This window comes from Bombus fervidus, chromosome 12, assembly GCF_041682495.2.
Source record: "Bombus fervidus isolate BK054 chromosome 12, iyBomFerv1, whole genome shotgun sequence".
In the NCBI taxonomy this organism is placed as follows: Eukaryota; Metazoa; Arthropoda; class Insecta; order Hymenoptera; family Apidae; genus Bombus; species Bombus fervidus.
The window spans coordinates 4,074,509-4,091,333 of record NC_091528.1 but is presented as its reverse complement, the minus strand read 5'-3'; the positions used below and the strand labels follow the sequence as shown (position 1 = coordinate 4,091,333).

The window sequence follows — 16,825 nt, the reverse complement described above, 5'->3', positions numbered from 1 at the left end:
ATATGAATAAATTAAAAGTTTATAATTATTTCAATGAAAGAAGATGGAAATACATCTGTAGAATTCCAAAGGATAACAATCTATGAGCAATATCTACATTCGATTATGGAATATCAGATACAATATGACTTAGAAATTTACACTTTCTATTACAGACTACTTTGTGAACTGTCGTACGAGAGTACTACGCTATAGATGAACATTTGACTGTTTTCGTTGGAATTTAGTTTTGTTGCATTTGTTGTAACACAGTAAAATACGAGGTAGCTGTGTTGAATACCTGAAATCAAATTTATATTTTGATCTTCATATTTTTATTTTAGTTTTGCAGAAATTGATTTTTCTTGATTTTAACATAGAGTTTTATATTTTGACCATTTCTAGGCTGTTGCATGTCTCAAATGTTAACATTATCAAATTATTACTTACAACCGTTAATGTTTGAATAGATAACACTTTGAAAGTTAATGCCGTGATGCTGCAATATTGTTGTGCCCTAATTATCATAAGGCAAACGTGGTTTCGATAAATTGGAGGTAAATTATACCATGGTACGCTGAAATAGACCACCTGCCCAACTTCTTGACTTTCTTGGACTAGAATTTCACCGGGCCAGCACCATAAAAGTAGTTGTACCGTCACGGAAATAAAATAAGACGTAAATTTCAGTATGTCGGTAATTTTCGTTCCGTTATCGAGCATTACGTATCCACTTAAACAAATTTCTAGTCCGCTTGTAAGAAGTTGCATGAAAATGATGGGTGTTAACAAATTATTCACATCATTTACCACGCTGTATAAGTAGTAGCATCGTCAGAAGCATAAATGAAAAGAATTTGAAGAAATATATTAATAGGGGAGGAGAAAAGTTGATTAATGCAATTGCGGAAAGAAAGAGATTGGAAGTAGAAAAATGTTTACTGTATCATTCGTTGGTGATGACGAATACATTTAAATAGGTCCTCCTCAAACTTGTCCATGTAAATAGATTTACGATTCATTTCAAATCCAATTTTATTAATCCAGGTCTTGATAAGTATAAATTGTCCAGACACGTGTAGGATCATAGTCATAAACGTGCAGTCTATGGCTGTGATTGCTGAAAGTCCAATCATGGCTGTCATGACTTGACCAGCGAAAGCGATTTCGAATTTGGGAGATGCCGAGATGTCTGTGCCGTACCTAACAGTGACATTAGGTACAATAAGTTAAAAAAACAATTGTAATTAAGCTTCTTTAATATAACTTCTTTATATTTAGATTAACGATAATATTTTATTTAAATATTGTAATATCTTTTTCCGTCTTTTTCGTGGTTAGCGACGAGAGAAGTTTAAGTGGAGAAGGATGATCTTTACCAGGCAAGAAAAGGTAAATGTCGATTGTCGTTAGTGATGTTGCCGTTGTATGCAAATCTAAAATAATCGGCAATCGTAGCAATCGAGAAGGTGATTAGATTGCATAGGAAGCACGAAGAAAAAGTGATCGTAACAATCCGTGCTCGATAAGCGATTTGCTCGTAAGATTTCCTTTCGTTAGGATCATCGGTAGAATCCCATAGAATTCGTATTTCGTTGTAAAGTCTGTATACTCTTTCTCTTCTCGCTACTAAATAAATCATTTTAAAGAATAACTGCGTGGCTGACATTAAATTGCTTCCTATCCCTAATTTAAGAAGATATATTGATTGGTTACGCTGCCAGAAAATAAAATGACAAATTTGAGTCAATTCTATCAGAACTTACCTATTACGGTTTCCACATCGCCCCAGTAGAACGCTACGGCCATAATCTCGGGCACGAAGAAATTACTGATTGCAATTAATGATACTATTAAGCGGAAATACGCAAATATTTTGCTACATGTCGAACTTCTTTCTCCGATAGGCCATATTCCAACTATGCTGCAGAAAATCTTATTCGGTAGTATGTAGTAATCGAATGTAGTAGATAGCTCTTTCATCTTCTCCCCTCATGTGAAATTGGGTGCGTGTCCGCGAGTAAAACCCTTCCTCGTATATGTCTTAACAAAGTTTTGCGGCAGGGAATTCTTTATAACGATATTATAGAGTAGATACTTAAATATACGATTTTATTCGTTTTGCCTCTTCAATCGAAGTATTTTCAATATTGATGTCATCATTTTGTACGTATTCTTTTTTATTTCGTTTATTTTCGATTTATCACCTGATTAATAATTGATGCTGTAAGTAGTAGGAACGACATATAAACTGCTACAATATTCTTCTAACGTTGAAACTCTAACCATGCGTAGCATACATCGTATAGTAATAGATTGTTTAGGAGAGTCTGTATGAAGAAGTTAGTTTGCATTTGCGCGTTCCCTTGGTATCGTTATCGTGAAAAATAAAGTTTTGTTTTATGGAAATATGAAAGGTACAATAGTTAATACTTAATAATACATAACTTATTTGAACAAATTTAGTTCATTTATGGATATTGTTTATATATATATATATATTGTCAAAATATATGATGAAATAATAGAATGAAAAATTACAAAGGATGAATGTGTCTTAAAATAACTATACAATAGCTTACAATTAACTTGCATTTTATAAATAGTACAAGTTATAGTCTTATGATTTTTGTTCATCTTACAATGATCTATCCTTTTTAGGCAAGATAAAGCTGTTGTGAAATTGAAAGAAGTGTTTAATGCGCTATCACTTTTTTATCGATCGTTGGATTTCTATGAGACTCTTTCCCGACGTTTCCGGGATTAAAAAATAAACATACGGTGCGGAAAATAACACACAAATACTGTAAGTCCAATACACAAATTTGTCACCGACTAAATCTAGGAAAGGTTGATAAGATTTTGCACTCGCGAAAGAAAGCAAAGCGTTACTGGAGCTCACGAATAAGGAGGCCATGTTCTTCATATTTGCAGTGAACATTTCACCTAAGAGTGTGCTTGGAATCGGTAGTAATCCACAAGACATGGAGAGATTAAAAGTTAATAACGCGACTATTGGTAACCACGTCAAGCTGTTAGGATCGTATTCTAACGAAAGGAGATGAAAATGCAACCCTAAAAGTGCCAAGGATATCGATGTTCCTATACCAGACATTATCAAGAAACATTTTCTACCAAATTTGTCAACTAGAAACATAGATGCCAAGCCAGCTACGATTGTAGAGAATCCAAGGATCGTCACTACTAAGCTTGGTTTTACGGCAATTCTGCTTTTTATCAGGATTATTTCTGCGTAAGAGCTCAGTGCACTGTGTCCACTCACGTAGGAGAACACGTAGACACCAATTATGACGAGAGGTTTCTTTAAATTACCTGAAATAAAATAGAGAAAAATTCGGGATTGATCGTTTCGTTCGTTATTAGTTTCTTAAGTTGAGTACTTAAAATTTTCATTACGAAGAGAACAGAAAGGGGCACGAAGCTTACTAAAGTTGTTCGAGATTAGTTTCGAGAAAATCGTAAGAGGAAACTAAACTATCAGAAATACCATGTTTAATAGGTTTGACGAACGTATAACTTGACGATATTAATTTTCGCGGAAACAATCTCAAATATTTAATAACTATATCGGGACGAAGTGTTAGTAACGAAACACGGAATTTCTGGAACAAATTAAACTTGTTCTCTTGTAAACGATGAATTCTTCCGTCGTTAACTTTTCTGGGAATATTTGAAGTAAAAAAGAAAATCGTCGAGTACTTGGCATGAGAAACTCCTTCAACTTTAGGAAAATATTAGTTTCAGCTCCGTCGACGAATTCTTGAAGATCTCGCATCTCCGCTTTGACGTCAGATTCTCGCCTAAACCACTTCAAGGATGCCTCAGCCTTGTCGATATTTCCGTGGAGGAGGTAATGGTAGGGTGATTCGGGTATCAAACTGAAGAGGATCATGAAGAGGATACTCGGAACGAGGCTCACGTAGCCGAACATCTCCATGGACAGATAAGGACCCATTGCATTGCCCAAGAACATACCAACGGAAGATGCATTCACGTTCATGGATATCTGAAGACGTGACCACAGTTATAGCTTTATCGGATAAGAAATCTTATTCAAAATATTCATATAGATAAAAAGAAGGTTATTTTAAGATATTACTTTAGACCGGTTTAATTAATTTAATTGATATACGATATAGGAGTTTAGACAATACTTCTTGATAAAAATTATGAACAGTTGTTTCAATAATATAAAGTATTTTTCATTCATTTTGCTTATGTATTGTAAGATACAAGAGTTAATAAGAATTTACCAGTGACCCACGAATTTTCGGATTGGCGATTTCGCTTAGATACAAGGACAATGCAGCCCACATCATTCCCGATCCGATTCCCGAGCAGAATCTAGAGATGTAGAGCCACATGACTGATGTAGCACAAATGCTGAATATCCAGCTTGCGGTCAATGGTACCCCACCAAGCAGAAGTACCTTTTTTCGTCCAATATACTCTGAAGATGATGTTGTGATATGTTAAAGCTACATTTACCTGAGAACAAGATCACCACAACTCAGTCACATATCACTCAGTCATATATATAGCGGAGATTTTTAATCGAGTTGTTTTACATCTCCTCTAAATCTTTGATTAAAGATCGGAAATACATTTCTCAATGATTCTCTATCAACGGTTCTCTATCAATATTACAATTATTCTCCTGCGTTTACTTTTTTACGTACCACAATTTTGTATCATGTTTTTCTACGAGTGCTGAGTCGTGGCTGCCTTGTTCTTATTCAATTCTCGATTAACAATGTTGATCACCATTGTTTGCCTTGCTTGGTCACTTGGACGTGTGCTGCAAGAGAGTATCGATCGGGTCAACTACTAACTACATATGTGTTTATCAAAGTTATCGGACATATCTGGTATACTGAACAGTCTAAATGAAACAAGTATTTAGTATTAAATATATTAGATACAATTTTCAAGGTCATTTATGTTTGCGATGTGATTGGAGAGAATAAATTAGTAGATGTGGCCAGACGAATCTTCTTTCTGATAATGAAGAAACGGTCTTACCTTGACACAGTGCACTGAGCAAAGCCCCAGCCAGGCGACCAAGATTTAAAAGGGAGGCTACCCAGGACGCTTCGGTATCTGTCAGTTTCAAAGGTATGTTCGCTTCCGTTGATGTCACTTGAGCCAAGTACGGCGATGCCCAACCATTCGCGAGACCACTTCCGATAACAGCTAAGCTGACTGTCACAAACGGCCATGAAACAGTTGTGTCAACGGATGCGAGAGTAATTTCATTAGCTCATTCATAGACATAGCTTATATAGACACCTTGATGTACGGTATACGGCGTATTTTGATGTACACCAGAGATTGTATTAAATCGTCTTGATCAAGTTTAATGCAAACATCGCGTTTGTGAACTTTCAGACAACGATTTTCGCTTTCTAAATGCCAGGTTCTTCTCAAGTTTAAGCATCGACTAAAAATTAATTTTAGTAATACTTACGTGTACACGTGGCTAGCCACTGTGGCCAGATCGTGATCTTTTTATCCGCATCTTTCTTTGGATTTTCAATAGACATCTTGATTCTTGGTATCAGACGAGATGTGCAGGATGTAATGGTTGCGTTGCCAGGTTGGATGAAATTATCCGAACTGACTCATATAATTCATGAAACTTATAGCAGGAAGACACCAGTCGAGATCGTAAGATTTGCATCCCGATAAGATCCTTGATATATTTATGCCCCGTGTGTAAAAGTTTGATTCTTATGTATGCCACATGTGTTTGTCTTCTCAGCGTGGGCGCATGAAAAAGCTCTTATCTTGGAAATTTCTGTGGTTACATTTTTCTTATCTTTGATTATACTCATCTGGTTAGAATCGGAATACGGTATGAAATTTCTGAAAAACATCAGATCACGTAAACATTCATTAGCAGTGATTGACAGTTCTGCATCGTTATCGCAATATCACGTCACAAATAGCTAATAACAATATTAAGAACTACTGTTTCGAAATTTATTGCAGACGCATGGAAGACGATGTGTGAAGCTAGTATCGTCGTGGATACAGTGTATAATTTGAGAACACTGTAGTACGATTACAATCATTTGATATGCAAAAATTGACGTACGGGCGCGTTTCAAGTCAGTTTATCAATTGTAGACATTATGCAAGGTGTTATGAGATGTATTCTTAAGAATCAGAGAAGATAACAGTGGAAGTAACAAGAGTCTCTCCACTTCTAATTAATTTCTTTATAAAATGGATAGAATTCTCTTATAAAAAGAATATTTATGATAATTCTTGACAAAACTAATTATAACACTTTTATGTTAAGTTCACCTTATATATTTGTTAAATGAGATTGGTATTAAATTGGTTAAGCGAAAATTGCGATTCAACCTTGTTTCACTGCAAATTCAATGTATATACATGTAAATAATGTTCATAGTTGTAATTAAATTCGATAATTAATTATATTAAATCTTTTCTTATTTGATTGATTTTTAAAATATTTTATACATTTCAGAATAAAGATCGGCCAAAATGAAAAAAGGTCAGTCTCTGTCAAGCGATACAAGTATTCCAGATCCTTTAAACTCTTTTATGAAGAAAATTGAACAGAAAGTTTACATTCATAAGAACAAAAGGTAAAATGAACTCAATTTGGATAATTTTAACGTGGACAGACAGTGGTTTAATTGCTTACAATTAATTATATTAACATACACTGGAGGAAATCGCATATTTTATTTTCATTTTATCATAAAAAGTACAATTTAGCTGTGTATTATGTCACCAGTAGAGTAACGGCGAAAGAGATGTTGACAATACTGCATTCAAATCGTAGTCAATTAGGTTGTTTACCTCGAATTACAATCTCAGGAAAATGTGATGAAATGAATAATGAAATTAAGAAAACTTCTAAAGATTACGACGATAATGATAGAAAAGTTGATGAAACTCTTACAAAAGTCTGTAATAAATTAAATATCATACGTTCAGGTACATTTACGATGATTAATTTCACTATTAGTATATTATGAAGTATTGGAAAAGTAGATAACACTTAATATTATGATAAGATAATTACATTATATGATTACATTATATTATAAGATGATACTGAAGAAAAAATGCTAGAAGAAGAAAGTGAAACACTATGTTCTATAAGTTTAACAGATGAAGTAGAACTATCTTTTGATGGTAAATGGTTAAGAAAGTATTTTAAGTTGCCATTGAAGATGGGAATCAAGGAAATTGTAGCAAGAAAACCTTGCGACCCTGTCACTTATCTTGGATTTTGGTTATTGAATTATAGAAGATGTCAAGAGTGTAGGCAGTGGCAATTGGAGAAGGATAACGAGTTAAATTATCTCCGGTCTATGATCGAAGAACCTGTATGTGTTATTAATAGAGTTTTATGCCTCACCGGATTTAATTTTTTATTATTTTTTTCTTCATATGTCATATTTAAATGTTAACAAAATTCTGATGTGTAATAAATTGAACAAATATTACGTTTATTGGATTACAGATTTTTATGTATTTGTGGTTCAAAAATATACAGAACGCATATATTTAATTATAAATAGCTGTTCTCTAATTACTATTTTTCTCTTTTCAATAATAATAAACAAAAATATTTTTCGTTTTTTAGCAAGGAAAAGATCTTAAACGAATGTTTCAGGTATCTAAAGAAGAGGAATTTTCGGTATCCATCGGAGAAGAAGAAGAAGAAGAAGAAGGAATGCGTGACTGGAATTTTAAACGTTACGAGACTATGCATGCATAGTAATAGATTCGCTAAACAGGTCTCTTTCCTCTATTTATTATTTATAAATTATACATATACATTTACTTATTTAATCGAATTATGCACATAAAAGTAAATTTTCATTACGGGTACCGAACTCAATAACGCAGTTACTAAATAAATACTAAAATATTAATTGCAATTAAACGAAAAACTGCTGGGAAATTAAAATACTCGTTGAAAATTAAATTTTTATTTACTCTAATATTTATTTCATGATAGTGAGTGAATGTCCATTTATTTCATTCTATACTAACAGGTCACTGTCTGACCATATGATAGTGTCCACCCCTTCGATCGACGGCAGAGTCTGTTTGAATTTCGCAATATCACCCGCAGGTGTCTCGACGTTCGATAAGACTATTCAGGAAGCCGCGCTTCGTACGGTCTCGTGCATTTCCGCCGTGGGGTCGCGGTTCCCATGCGAAGTTGCGCTCAGTCCAAATCGCGCAGCTGCCCCCTACAGTTTGGTGCGCGGTTAATCGAAAACGTACGAAAATACGCGGAGTTTCAGATGCGGCGAAAATATTTCGATCTTGTTGGTTCGTTGTCGTTCTAGATATGATGAGAGCCAGCAGAAAAAAGGATCGCATTGGTATGCCACGATGCGAACGGTGGGACGAAAACACGCGTCATGTTCAATTGGATTGTTATTGACGCGAGGGTTGGTTGCGCGGCCATGCCAGTCGTCGGGTGAACGTTTTAGTTGGCAGATGGCGCGGTGTTCGTTTCGGTCCACCCTGCCTGCGCTGGAATGCCCTCAGCGAGGAGCCTGTCGACGCTGCCGTCTTTCGTGGAGCTTTTTTCCACGCCACGATCAGGTGACTGGGCCAAGGCCCTTTTTGGACCTTACGACTCGTTTCCTAACCACTAACGGACATTCGTGAGCGGACGTGTAATCGCGGAAACGGATACGAGAAGGCGCCAGCCGGGTGGTCCACTTTACATGTACGGAGGTGCTGTGTTGTGTTGTGCACCAGAAGGCGGTTCCAGTGCACTCTATACTTTGATCATATCTCATCGTTCCATCTCGCTGTTCGATAGTGTGATTCTATTCGACATCCTGTGTTACTAGGTTCTATCTAAGAGCTGTGTTTAAACGATCGACGATTATTAGCCGCAAGAAGAGGACGCGGCAGGCGACCGAGTTAAAGCAGAACACGGGAGTGTCGTCCACCATTTTGGCTGCGCGAGGTTATTCGATGTGTGCACCATTCTCATTACACGGTCCCTGTTTTCGTATTTCGCATCCAATTGTATCGTTCATGATGTTAATCGAATTATTGTTCGAATCGAGAGACGATCGTAAACAGTGTACGAAGAGATAATTCCTGGAAGATGATCTCTTAAAAGTTGACGTTAAATAGAGCAAGGCGAGGGCTGTTTTTCTGTTAATCCTCGATGCTGTCAGCTGGTCGTCTCGAAGTGTGACGGTGATAAAAATTGAGAAAATTCGTGGACGTGGAATTCGACCTCTGTGCCATCTTATACGTGTTACGAATGATCGTACGGGAAGTAAGAAATGTTTCGAAGAATATCGTGAATCTCTGAAGCAAATCATAATGGAATAGAACGATGTCGCTGGAAAGTGGGTTACTATAAGTGCCGTCCCTGCAGTTGGTGAAAATTGACGTTCACGGGGATATTCTGTGCCTCGTAATCGTTCATCCTACACACTCGTTTACCTTCTGCTGCTTATCGCGTGGATACTGACGAATTCGCGTAGATAATTTTAGTGCAGCTGATCAGGAACGACGTGTCTGAGGGAGTCAGCCTGTGTGAAGGATCTCGAGTGCTATTAACCTCGTTTCGTGGCCACCTCGCGGCGGAACGATTCTCGTTCCGCGATTTTTCTGGACTTACGTTCTCGAGGTGCGCGTTTTAACGTGATGGGAGATGGGCGGCGCGATTAACGACCAGGAACCTGCGGTGGGGCGAGTACAGGAATCGTGGCGTTCGGACACGATCTACATAGTAAGTCCCTTGTGTTGATACGCGGGAAACATTCTCCATCTTCAAATATATTATAAACGAAGGACGCGTGTGTTGTCGTCAGTTGTCGTATTTTTGTTGATGAATTTTTCTAATATCTTTCATTCCAATGTTTGTTTGTAATGATTCAACGCATAGATATATACTCGTGTAGTAAGTGTTTTGTTTTGAAATATATTGTTATGTTATTATTATGTTTTCGTGCGTATTATTATTGTAGACGATAAGCGATACGTGTCGTTTCTGTCGTATCGTTGTTGACAAATCTTTTTACTTGTACTCGTGCGAATGTACGAATGGTTCACGAAAGTATATCAACATTCACAAAAACTTTTCATAAATGTATTATACAAAACATTTTGAAATTTTAATAATACTGTAGTGAGAAAATGTATGGTTCTCTGTATTACACGCGGGAAACGATGAGGACATTGGCGTTGCTCGTTCTTTCGCGCGTATAATTATTGCAGACGCTATAAAAAAGACGTATGCGTCGCGACGGCGCATTATACTCTCTTTTCACGATTTTTCTTTTTCTTTCTTTTTAATGCTTATAATATTAATATATCTATAATGAACATATGTGATTGCTATGTTGTCTACTATACATGAAATATTGTTTTGTAGGCAGAGATAAACAGTGGCGGAGGGAATGGTGAAGAGAAAAGAAGGAGAGGATGAACTTATTATAAAGCTGGTGCGGACGAGACGAAACGACACGATGGAGACCAAGTGACTGTAATATTCTCTCGATCTCCTGAATGGGATCGTAGGGCGTAGTTTCTAGATGTATCGTGCGATTATTCGACTGAAGTGAACTGGTTTTTGGTGTGCTCTGCGATCAGTGCTCCGAGTGTGTGCAGGTTTTTGTCAACGTTTTGACGAGGATTACGTGTGCTACGCACATTACATCGGTCCATCAGAGACATGTGAGTAACCTTATCAGAATTTTTTTTGTCTCCATCTATTGATAACACGCTTTCTTAACGCAAACACGTTGCTAAATATAATCAGAAAATTAGTTATTCAAATACTTTTACCACTTGACAAAGATGTAACATGTGTCGTATGCGAATCAAATATCACGTAAAAATGAGTAAGAACGCAAATACAACTAAATCACGTTTATATTATGCTTTTTTTTGGTATTGGTTAATACTCTGCATTTGTTTGGGAACGTGATCCTCTGATTGTTTCGAGCAATGTATTTTTATATCGGATTGCTTCGTATCAGGCGTTTCTTTCAATTTATATCTATCTATTTCATTTTTCGATCTTCAGTTTGTATTATCGGATTATACGCGACTACAACAATTGAGGTTAGATTTGAGTTAGGTTACTTTGTTTTATTCGTATTCTATGCATTTCGTGACAAATTTTACTGATGATTTTTATTAACGTGAAAGTACTATAAAGTAACTCTGAAAGCTTAGTAACTTAATTCATATTAATATAAAGTTTAACGAAAATGTAATATTATAATACTACAAATACTATAATGGAAACTATAATAAAGCATTGCTGGATGTGATTGACTTATCCAAGTTGAAGTATACGAGAGAAAGGAGATATAAGATCTCAAGGGGAAACGCTCTGTCTAGATCAGACAAACCGTGAAGTATTAGGTCCTGCGGAAAGTTCTGTCGTTTTCTCTGGATATCTTCTTTCGTAATACTATATCTCTATTTTCTACGTCCTTATAACTATATTTCTCTTATGGATGAAAATAAGACGAAAATAACAATTTTTACATTATCCTTCGTAAAAGATATACAAACCGTTAATTAAAATAGTAAACATTAAACGATCGTTTCGTCGGTGTTCGTGTTTTGAAATATTCAGTAGGATAAAAAGGTTGTTTCTAAGGTTTTTCCGCCATTATTTTCAATCCTCGATCGCCAAACATTGAAATATGCACAACAAAAAAGTTCATAGGAGATTGTCCGTGTGGAAACAGCGCCTGTTGGAGCTCTTTATAAAATGTTTCTCTGTCGCGGGAGTCAAGGCAGTTGTTACTTCTTTATGAACGCGAATAGCTTTTATTGAACAACTTCCGCGTAGTGTCTTCTTCATAATGTAACGATGGAAATGTTCTCGTAGAATGGGTGTTTAATAAAATGCGCCGTTTATCGCTGCTTTGCTAAACCTTCGTTTGTCGTTACCCGCGACATCCGGCGACGCGGTTGTACATTGAAAGTTTAATGTGAAATCATCGAACATGGAAAGTTGGCGGTATTCCAGTTTCTCCTGCCGTCTCTCAAATCCGTTCTCCTACAACCCTTTATACAGTACCAGTTCACGTAACACGTGTTCAGCTGTGTACGTGACATACGTTGCGGGCATAGGTTGCTGCACAACTGCACATGGAACTGAATTATTGGAAATGTAAATTGAAAGTCAATATTATTTAGGGGCTGAGAATCTGCGAGTTACAGCGTACGGTATTGGTCAGGCGACAAGATTGGTGTAGAAAGTTTCTTATATCAGTTCTAATACTGAAGTTATTTTCTACGATATTGAAATATGAAGCATGTTTTCAGATAGTCACAGGAATTCTTCGTTATTTGTTCAGGGAAAGATCAGCGTGAGAACTCTTTTAAACTAATTATATCAATATAAAAAATTATTCTGTGTAATATTGGTATCATTATTAGTATTATTAGTATTATTATTATTATTATTAGTGAAAAATACCTCAACGTAGGCGTAGAAATTCCCTATTATTTAGTTAGGGGAAGATTAATGCAAAACACGTTTAAGCTAATTATATTAACGGAAAGTTTTATTTAAGTTTAAGAAATTATTTTATACAATATTAAAATTTGGAGAGAGATTCGATTGAGTTGTAGAAATATTTCATTGTTTCGTTTTCTTGGAAAACGACAATATGCTGTAGATATATAACGAATATACAGATAAAACAATAATCAAGTGCATGTTGGAGGAAATAGAAGGAAAAGTAAAATTTTCCATTAGAATGTAAGAGAAGTTGGAAAGTTATTTCCTCTTCCAGAAGTCCATTGAATCATTGTAAGTAGATTTACCTAGTTACTTGAGTTTGTTACTATTCACAATGAAAAATTCAGGATCGTTGCTTTCAAAGAGTAATTATCAGAGGAAAGAGCAGCGTATAACGAAATTTACATCTATGCTAAAAGATCTTTTGGCAAAGCGAAAGTCCTTTGAGAAATTCGCTTAAGATTGTTAAATTGCTATTATTCAAAAAGTATTAAGCATAAGAAGTATCGTGTATAGAAGTTTGCGACAGATTTGCATTACGTTTTAGCGATAGAAGCTTTGAAACAAATTATTGATGTTCCTGGTTCATACGTAAGGTATGGATAGATGTACATCGTATGTAAATTTGCTAGAAAAATACACTAAAAGTTTATAGACTCCGTAAACTCGTAGATAATTTCATTTGTTATATTTATTTCTCTATTGTATTTGTTTAAAGGAATTTATTCACATGGCAGCACCTTTTCCTAGTGTCTTACATTCTTTCTTCTCGTCAGAGTATTTTTCTAGGACGAACGTTTCTTTGATTAACAATGGAGTTAATCGCAGGAAATAATTACGTCCAATTTACAAAGTCTTTAGATTTCAATAATTTCAGTGTGATATATATATTAGCACCATTTCGTTGGATTCTTCGCGTCTTTGTGAATCTTTTTCACAAGTAGCCTTTGTAGAAAGAGGGTAATTCATGTCTACATCCAGATATAATTACGTTCCATAACATTGTTTAACTTCCTTTTTGAAGTATTTATTAGGAGAAAAATCTTTTAACCCGATTGGCTGACCCATTTTAGTGTAAGCTACTTTATCATTTACAGCGCTGCTCGTTCGTAGTTGTCGGTGGATTTTCGATTCGATTATTAATGACCGCAGATTGAATGATTAAAAAGCCCTGTACATAGTGATAAATTTTTATCAGAGCTTTTGTTCGTGTTTTTTTCCACGTGATTCACACGTGTACATACCAGAACGAGACTAATTCGAGATCGTTGATTTATTAGTTTTTCGATGATTTTTTGATTGATTAATCCTTTATTCGTATCAAAACACGTTTATCATTTTATATTTATTCTTCATGTTCTGTATGTTTTTTCTTTAAATCCTGTAGCGTGTAATCCAACATTGATGGTATCTTCTATGACTTTTTGATAGCTTTTTAATTTATTTAGTGATTTCATTGTTGAGCTACGTAGCTCTTTATTAAAAAATTGAGGAATATCTGCATTGTGAGAGCGACGAGACCTGACATCTTCGTGATCGTACCTTTGAGACTTGACATCTTTCTCGCAGTTGCCTTATCTTTATTGCCAGGAAAATACTAAAATTTCACTCGAAATATCAAACGTTCCCTCTCTGTTTTCACAATCCCACGGAAACAAATCACGTTAGAGAAGAAAAATGTAACATCGAGGGAAATAATAGCGCTTTTTTACATACATCTTATATTATACTTTACATTTTCTTCTTTAGTAGCACGTTTCATTAACCGGTGCAGTTTATTATAATCTGCAACGACAGGGAAATTAGCGGTTGTCAATGTACTTCACCACATATAATAACAATATAAAAATCAATGAGAACACAGCAGCGGTACGTTACTCGCATGTATATTGAGCGTTCACCATACTGAATAACTTAACATTACTGTATCGCGGATAATAATAATTCTTTGGTATCTAAATTCTTTACTGTATAGTTGCATTTTGCAATTAACTTTCACGTGCATCAAGAATGTAAACAAGGAAAGTAATAAAATTACTTTTAATATATTTCCTGGATCGACATCCAGGTTCAGGGGGCTATGAACCAATAAAGAATCGTAGAGACCATTCTGCGTGATTAATATAGCAGTGGTAAAGTTTTTTGAATAAATTAAAACGCTGGTAAATAATTAGTATTTGGTCTAGGGTGCCGAAAAACCAGTATTTGAAGCGAGTATTTGAAACTATGCCAATGAATGATGGATGCATGGTCATCCAAGGTTTGGTCTGAATATATCTGGTCATCTTCTACTTAAGAATAACCGAGAGTAAGAATAACCATAAACAAATAAATTATTATAATTTAGCTATTTTAATAAGTAACAAATTTTGGTGATGGTAAAAAATAATGGCATATGATTGCAGTTATACAGGAAAATTTGCACTTCTCTTAAGAATAATAATACCTAATTTTCCGGTACTGAGTTTTAGCTAGATTTGCCTTATATTTCTTTCGGAAAATCTTCCATTTCGTTTAGTTTTATAACTCAGATAACATAGTTCTCTCTCTGAGGGTAGTTTCTCCTTCTTTTCAATCGTGAAACAAGAGGTCGAACATTCCAATTTCGTTAGCAATTTGTCTTTTCGTTACGCGTTTCTCATCGATACCATCGTCGATCAAGTAACGACGAATCGTCCACCCACGTGTGGTCCTTCTCCACCATCGAATATTATGGTCGACCACGATTTATCAATGATTAAAGACAGACCAGGATAAATAGCGAGGGAAGAAAGTATTTTTCAAGAACAATTGCTCGTGAGTTTTCGCGTGACGTGGAAAAGCCAGTCGATAAAGCGATCGCGCCTTTTTACCGGTTGTTGAGCATTTAGTTAGTTTAATAGCGTTAGCATTCATTAAGAACAGCATAAACATGCGATGCTTTTCTGTGTACCACGTTTTGGGTATCACCTGACCCCTTTATAATTTTTGTCACATGCGACATTATCGATTCGATATAGTAGCGGTTTAAATAAAAACTAAGGTTTTCTATGAAATTACACATAAAATATAGAACAGGATATTCTGCAATCGTAAACGAAGCATAAAAGTTTAGTTTTCCATATACTTTTGCTTTGGAAACACAACGCAATTCACAAATAACTCAAGCAGCCAAATTTATGTTCAAATTAATAAATAATTAAATAAAAGGATAAATAATATAAAAGCTTGCTTCTATAGATAAATATATCGATCTACTACATTGATTTTCACAGCTATAGTAAAACTAATGCATAAGACTAAGGACGTGGTATAAAATTAAGGCTTAAGCTTCAGGTTTAAAAGCGAGACTTAAAACAAAGAATAAGTCCCTCGTTCGTTGGCTCTCGCCGTCCAACAATGAGGCTTAAAATTAACTTAATCTAGATCTAGGAACTAAAAGCTACTTAAAGGTGAAGTTAAACTAAACGTAGATACTATATAGATCGCAGCCCCATTTTCAGTCTCCCGTATCAGAAATTTTAAATTTCCCAGCGAAATTAAAAATGAGCCAAAATTATAAACACTCTGTTAAATGAACTGTTCTATATAATAATTTAATATTTAAAAGCATAAGATAAAGGAAAGATTTCAACTTCTCGCCTTAAGTTAAACGATGTATCTTTGTACAAAGGACGTGTACAATAGATTTAGCCTGGATATATGTACCTTAAAATTAATTAAAACTAAAATCCTACGGTGTCTCCGCGATATCTCACGGCATTGCCACGACGAGTGCTTATCTGTCTTTTGATTAATTAAAACTAACAATAACATACATGCATCCCAAGTTGGCTGTCTAGCTGAGAGTTAAAGCTAAGACCTGAAACTTGAAACTTAAAAGTAAGCATGCATCATGCAATATTTATCTCCTACGGGACGATTATATAGATCTTTACAAAGATTATACAATAAATTCTCAGTTATGGCATACGTTTATCTACTTTATAATTAATTAAAACTAAAATTTACGCCTTCCACGGCGTTCCACGACGAGTTATTGGTCCAATCTAGATCACCAAAAAACTCCAAAATGAACTTTTGATGATCTGTGCGTAGTTCCTGGTGTGGTATCGTTTTTCAAAAACTGATCGATTGATATAAAAATAATGTAAAGATTGGAACTTTGGAAAACGATGCCAATTACCAGACTTCATCACGAAGAGGTAACTACACATGAGCTCCGCCCACGAGCCACTCAACATTACACATAAATCTCGGCATTCAAGCTGTTAACAAGAATGTCCAGTTCTGACTCTACTCCATGGACCTGTATAAAGAGAGATAGATATT

The 16,825-nt window shown here is 35.3% G+C and overlaps 3 protein-coding genes across 8 annotated transcripts in view; 1 reads left to right on the top strand and 2 right to left on the bottom strand.

The window, feature by feature from the left end:
- Nucleotides 1-81: 81 nt before the first annotated feature.
- On the bottom strand, nucleotides 82-2,293 carry LOC139992809 (odorant receptor 82a-like). The gene is made up of 5 exons (XM_072014013.1): nucleotides 1,746-2,293; nucleotides 1,359-1,665; nucleotides 922-1,182; nucleotides 430-793; nucleotides 82-280 (listed from the first exon to the last, which is right to left on the bottom strand). Exons 1-5 carry the CDS (start codon nucleotides 1,960-1,962, stop codon nucleotides 224-226), a joined length of 1,206 nt encoding a protein of 401 aa, XP_071870114.1. The 5' UTR covers nucleotides 1,963-2,293; the 3' UTR covers nucleotides 82-223.
- A 264-nt stretch (nucleotides 2,294-2,557) lies between these two features.
- On the bottom strand, nucleotides 2,558-5,686 carry LOC139992807 (facilitated trehalose transporter Tret1). Its single transcript, XM_072014011.1, has 5 exons — nucleotides 5,468-5,686; nucleotides 5,023-5,202; nucleotides 4,254-4,450; nucleotides 3,700-4,006; nucleotides 2,558-3,312 (listed from the first exon to the last, which is right to left on the bottom strand). Exons 1-5 carry the CDS (start codon nucleotides 5,541-5,543, stop codon nucleotides 2,687-2,689), a joined length of 1,386 nt encoding a protein of 461 aa, XP_071870112.1. The 5' UTR covers nucleotides 5,544-5,686; the 3' UTR covers nucleotides 2,558-2,686.
- Nucleotides 5,687-8,244: 2,558 nt separating this feature from the next.
- Rho-5 (rhomboid-5) overlaps nucleotides 8,245-16,825 on the top strand; it is a 290,319-nt gene continuing 281,738 nt past the window's right edge. For all 6 annotated transcript variants that reach the window (XM_072014674.1, XM_072014675.1, XM_072014673.1 and 3 more), the window contains exons 1-2: nucleotides 8,245-9,757; nucleotides 10,403-10,704. The gene's annotated coding sequence lies outside the window, so the exon portion shown is untranslated. The remainder of the gene's footprint in view (nucleotides 9,758-10,402; nucleotides 10,705-16,825) is intronic.

Bases quoted from the DNA above. Each gene is read 5' to 3' on its own strand.
- LOC139992809 (XM_072014013.1), bottom strand. From the start codon at position 1,962: ATGAAAGAGCTATCTACTACATTCGATTACTACATACTACCGAATAAG. The intron at 1,666-1,745 runs GTAAGTTCTGAT...TTCTTAAATTAG, and splicing joins CGATGTGGAAACCGTAATAG to GGATAGGAAGCAATTTAATG. The intron at 281-429 runs GTAAGTAATAAT...ATTTGATTTCAG, and splicing joins CTATTCAAACATTAACGGTT to GTATTCAACACAGCTACCTC.
- LOC139992807 (XM_072014011.1), bottom strand. From the start codon at position 5,543: ATGTCTATTGAAAATCCAAAGAAAGATGCGGATAAAAAGATCACGATC. The intron at 4,007-4,253 runs GTAAATTCTTAT...TCACGTCTTCAG, and splicing joins CGAAAATTCGTGGGTCACTG to ATATCCATGAACGTGAATGC. The intron at 3,313-3,699 runs GTACTCGACGAT...ATTTTATTTCAG, and splicing joins GAAGGAGTTTCTCATGCCAA to GTAATTTAAAGAAACCTCTC.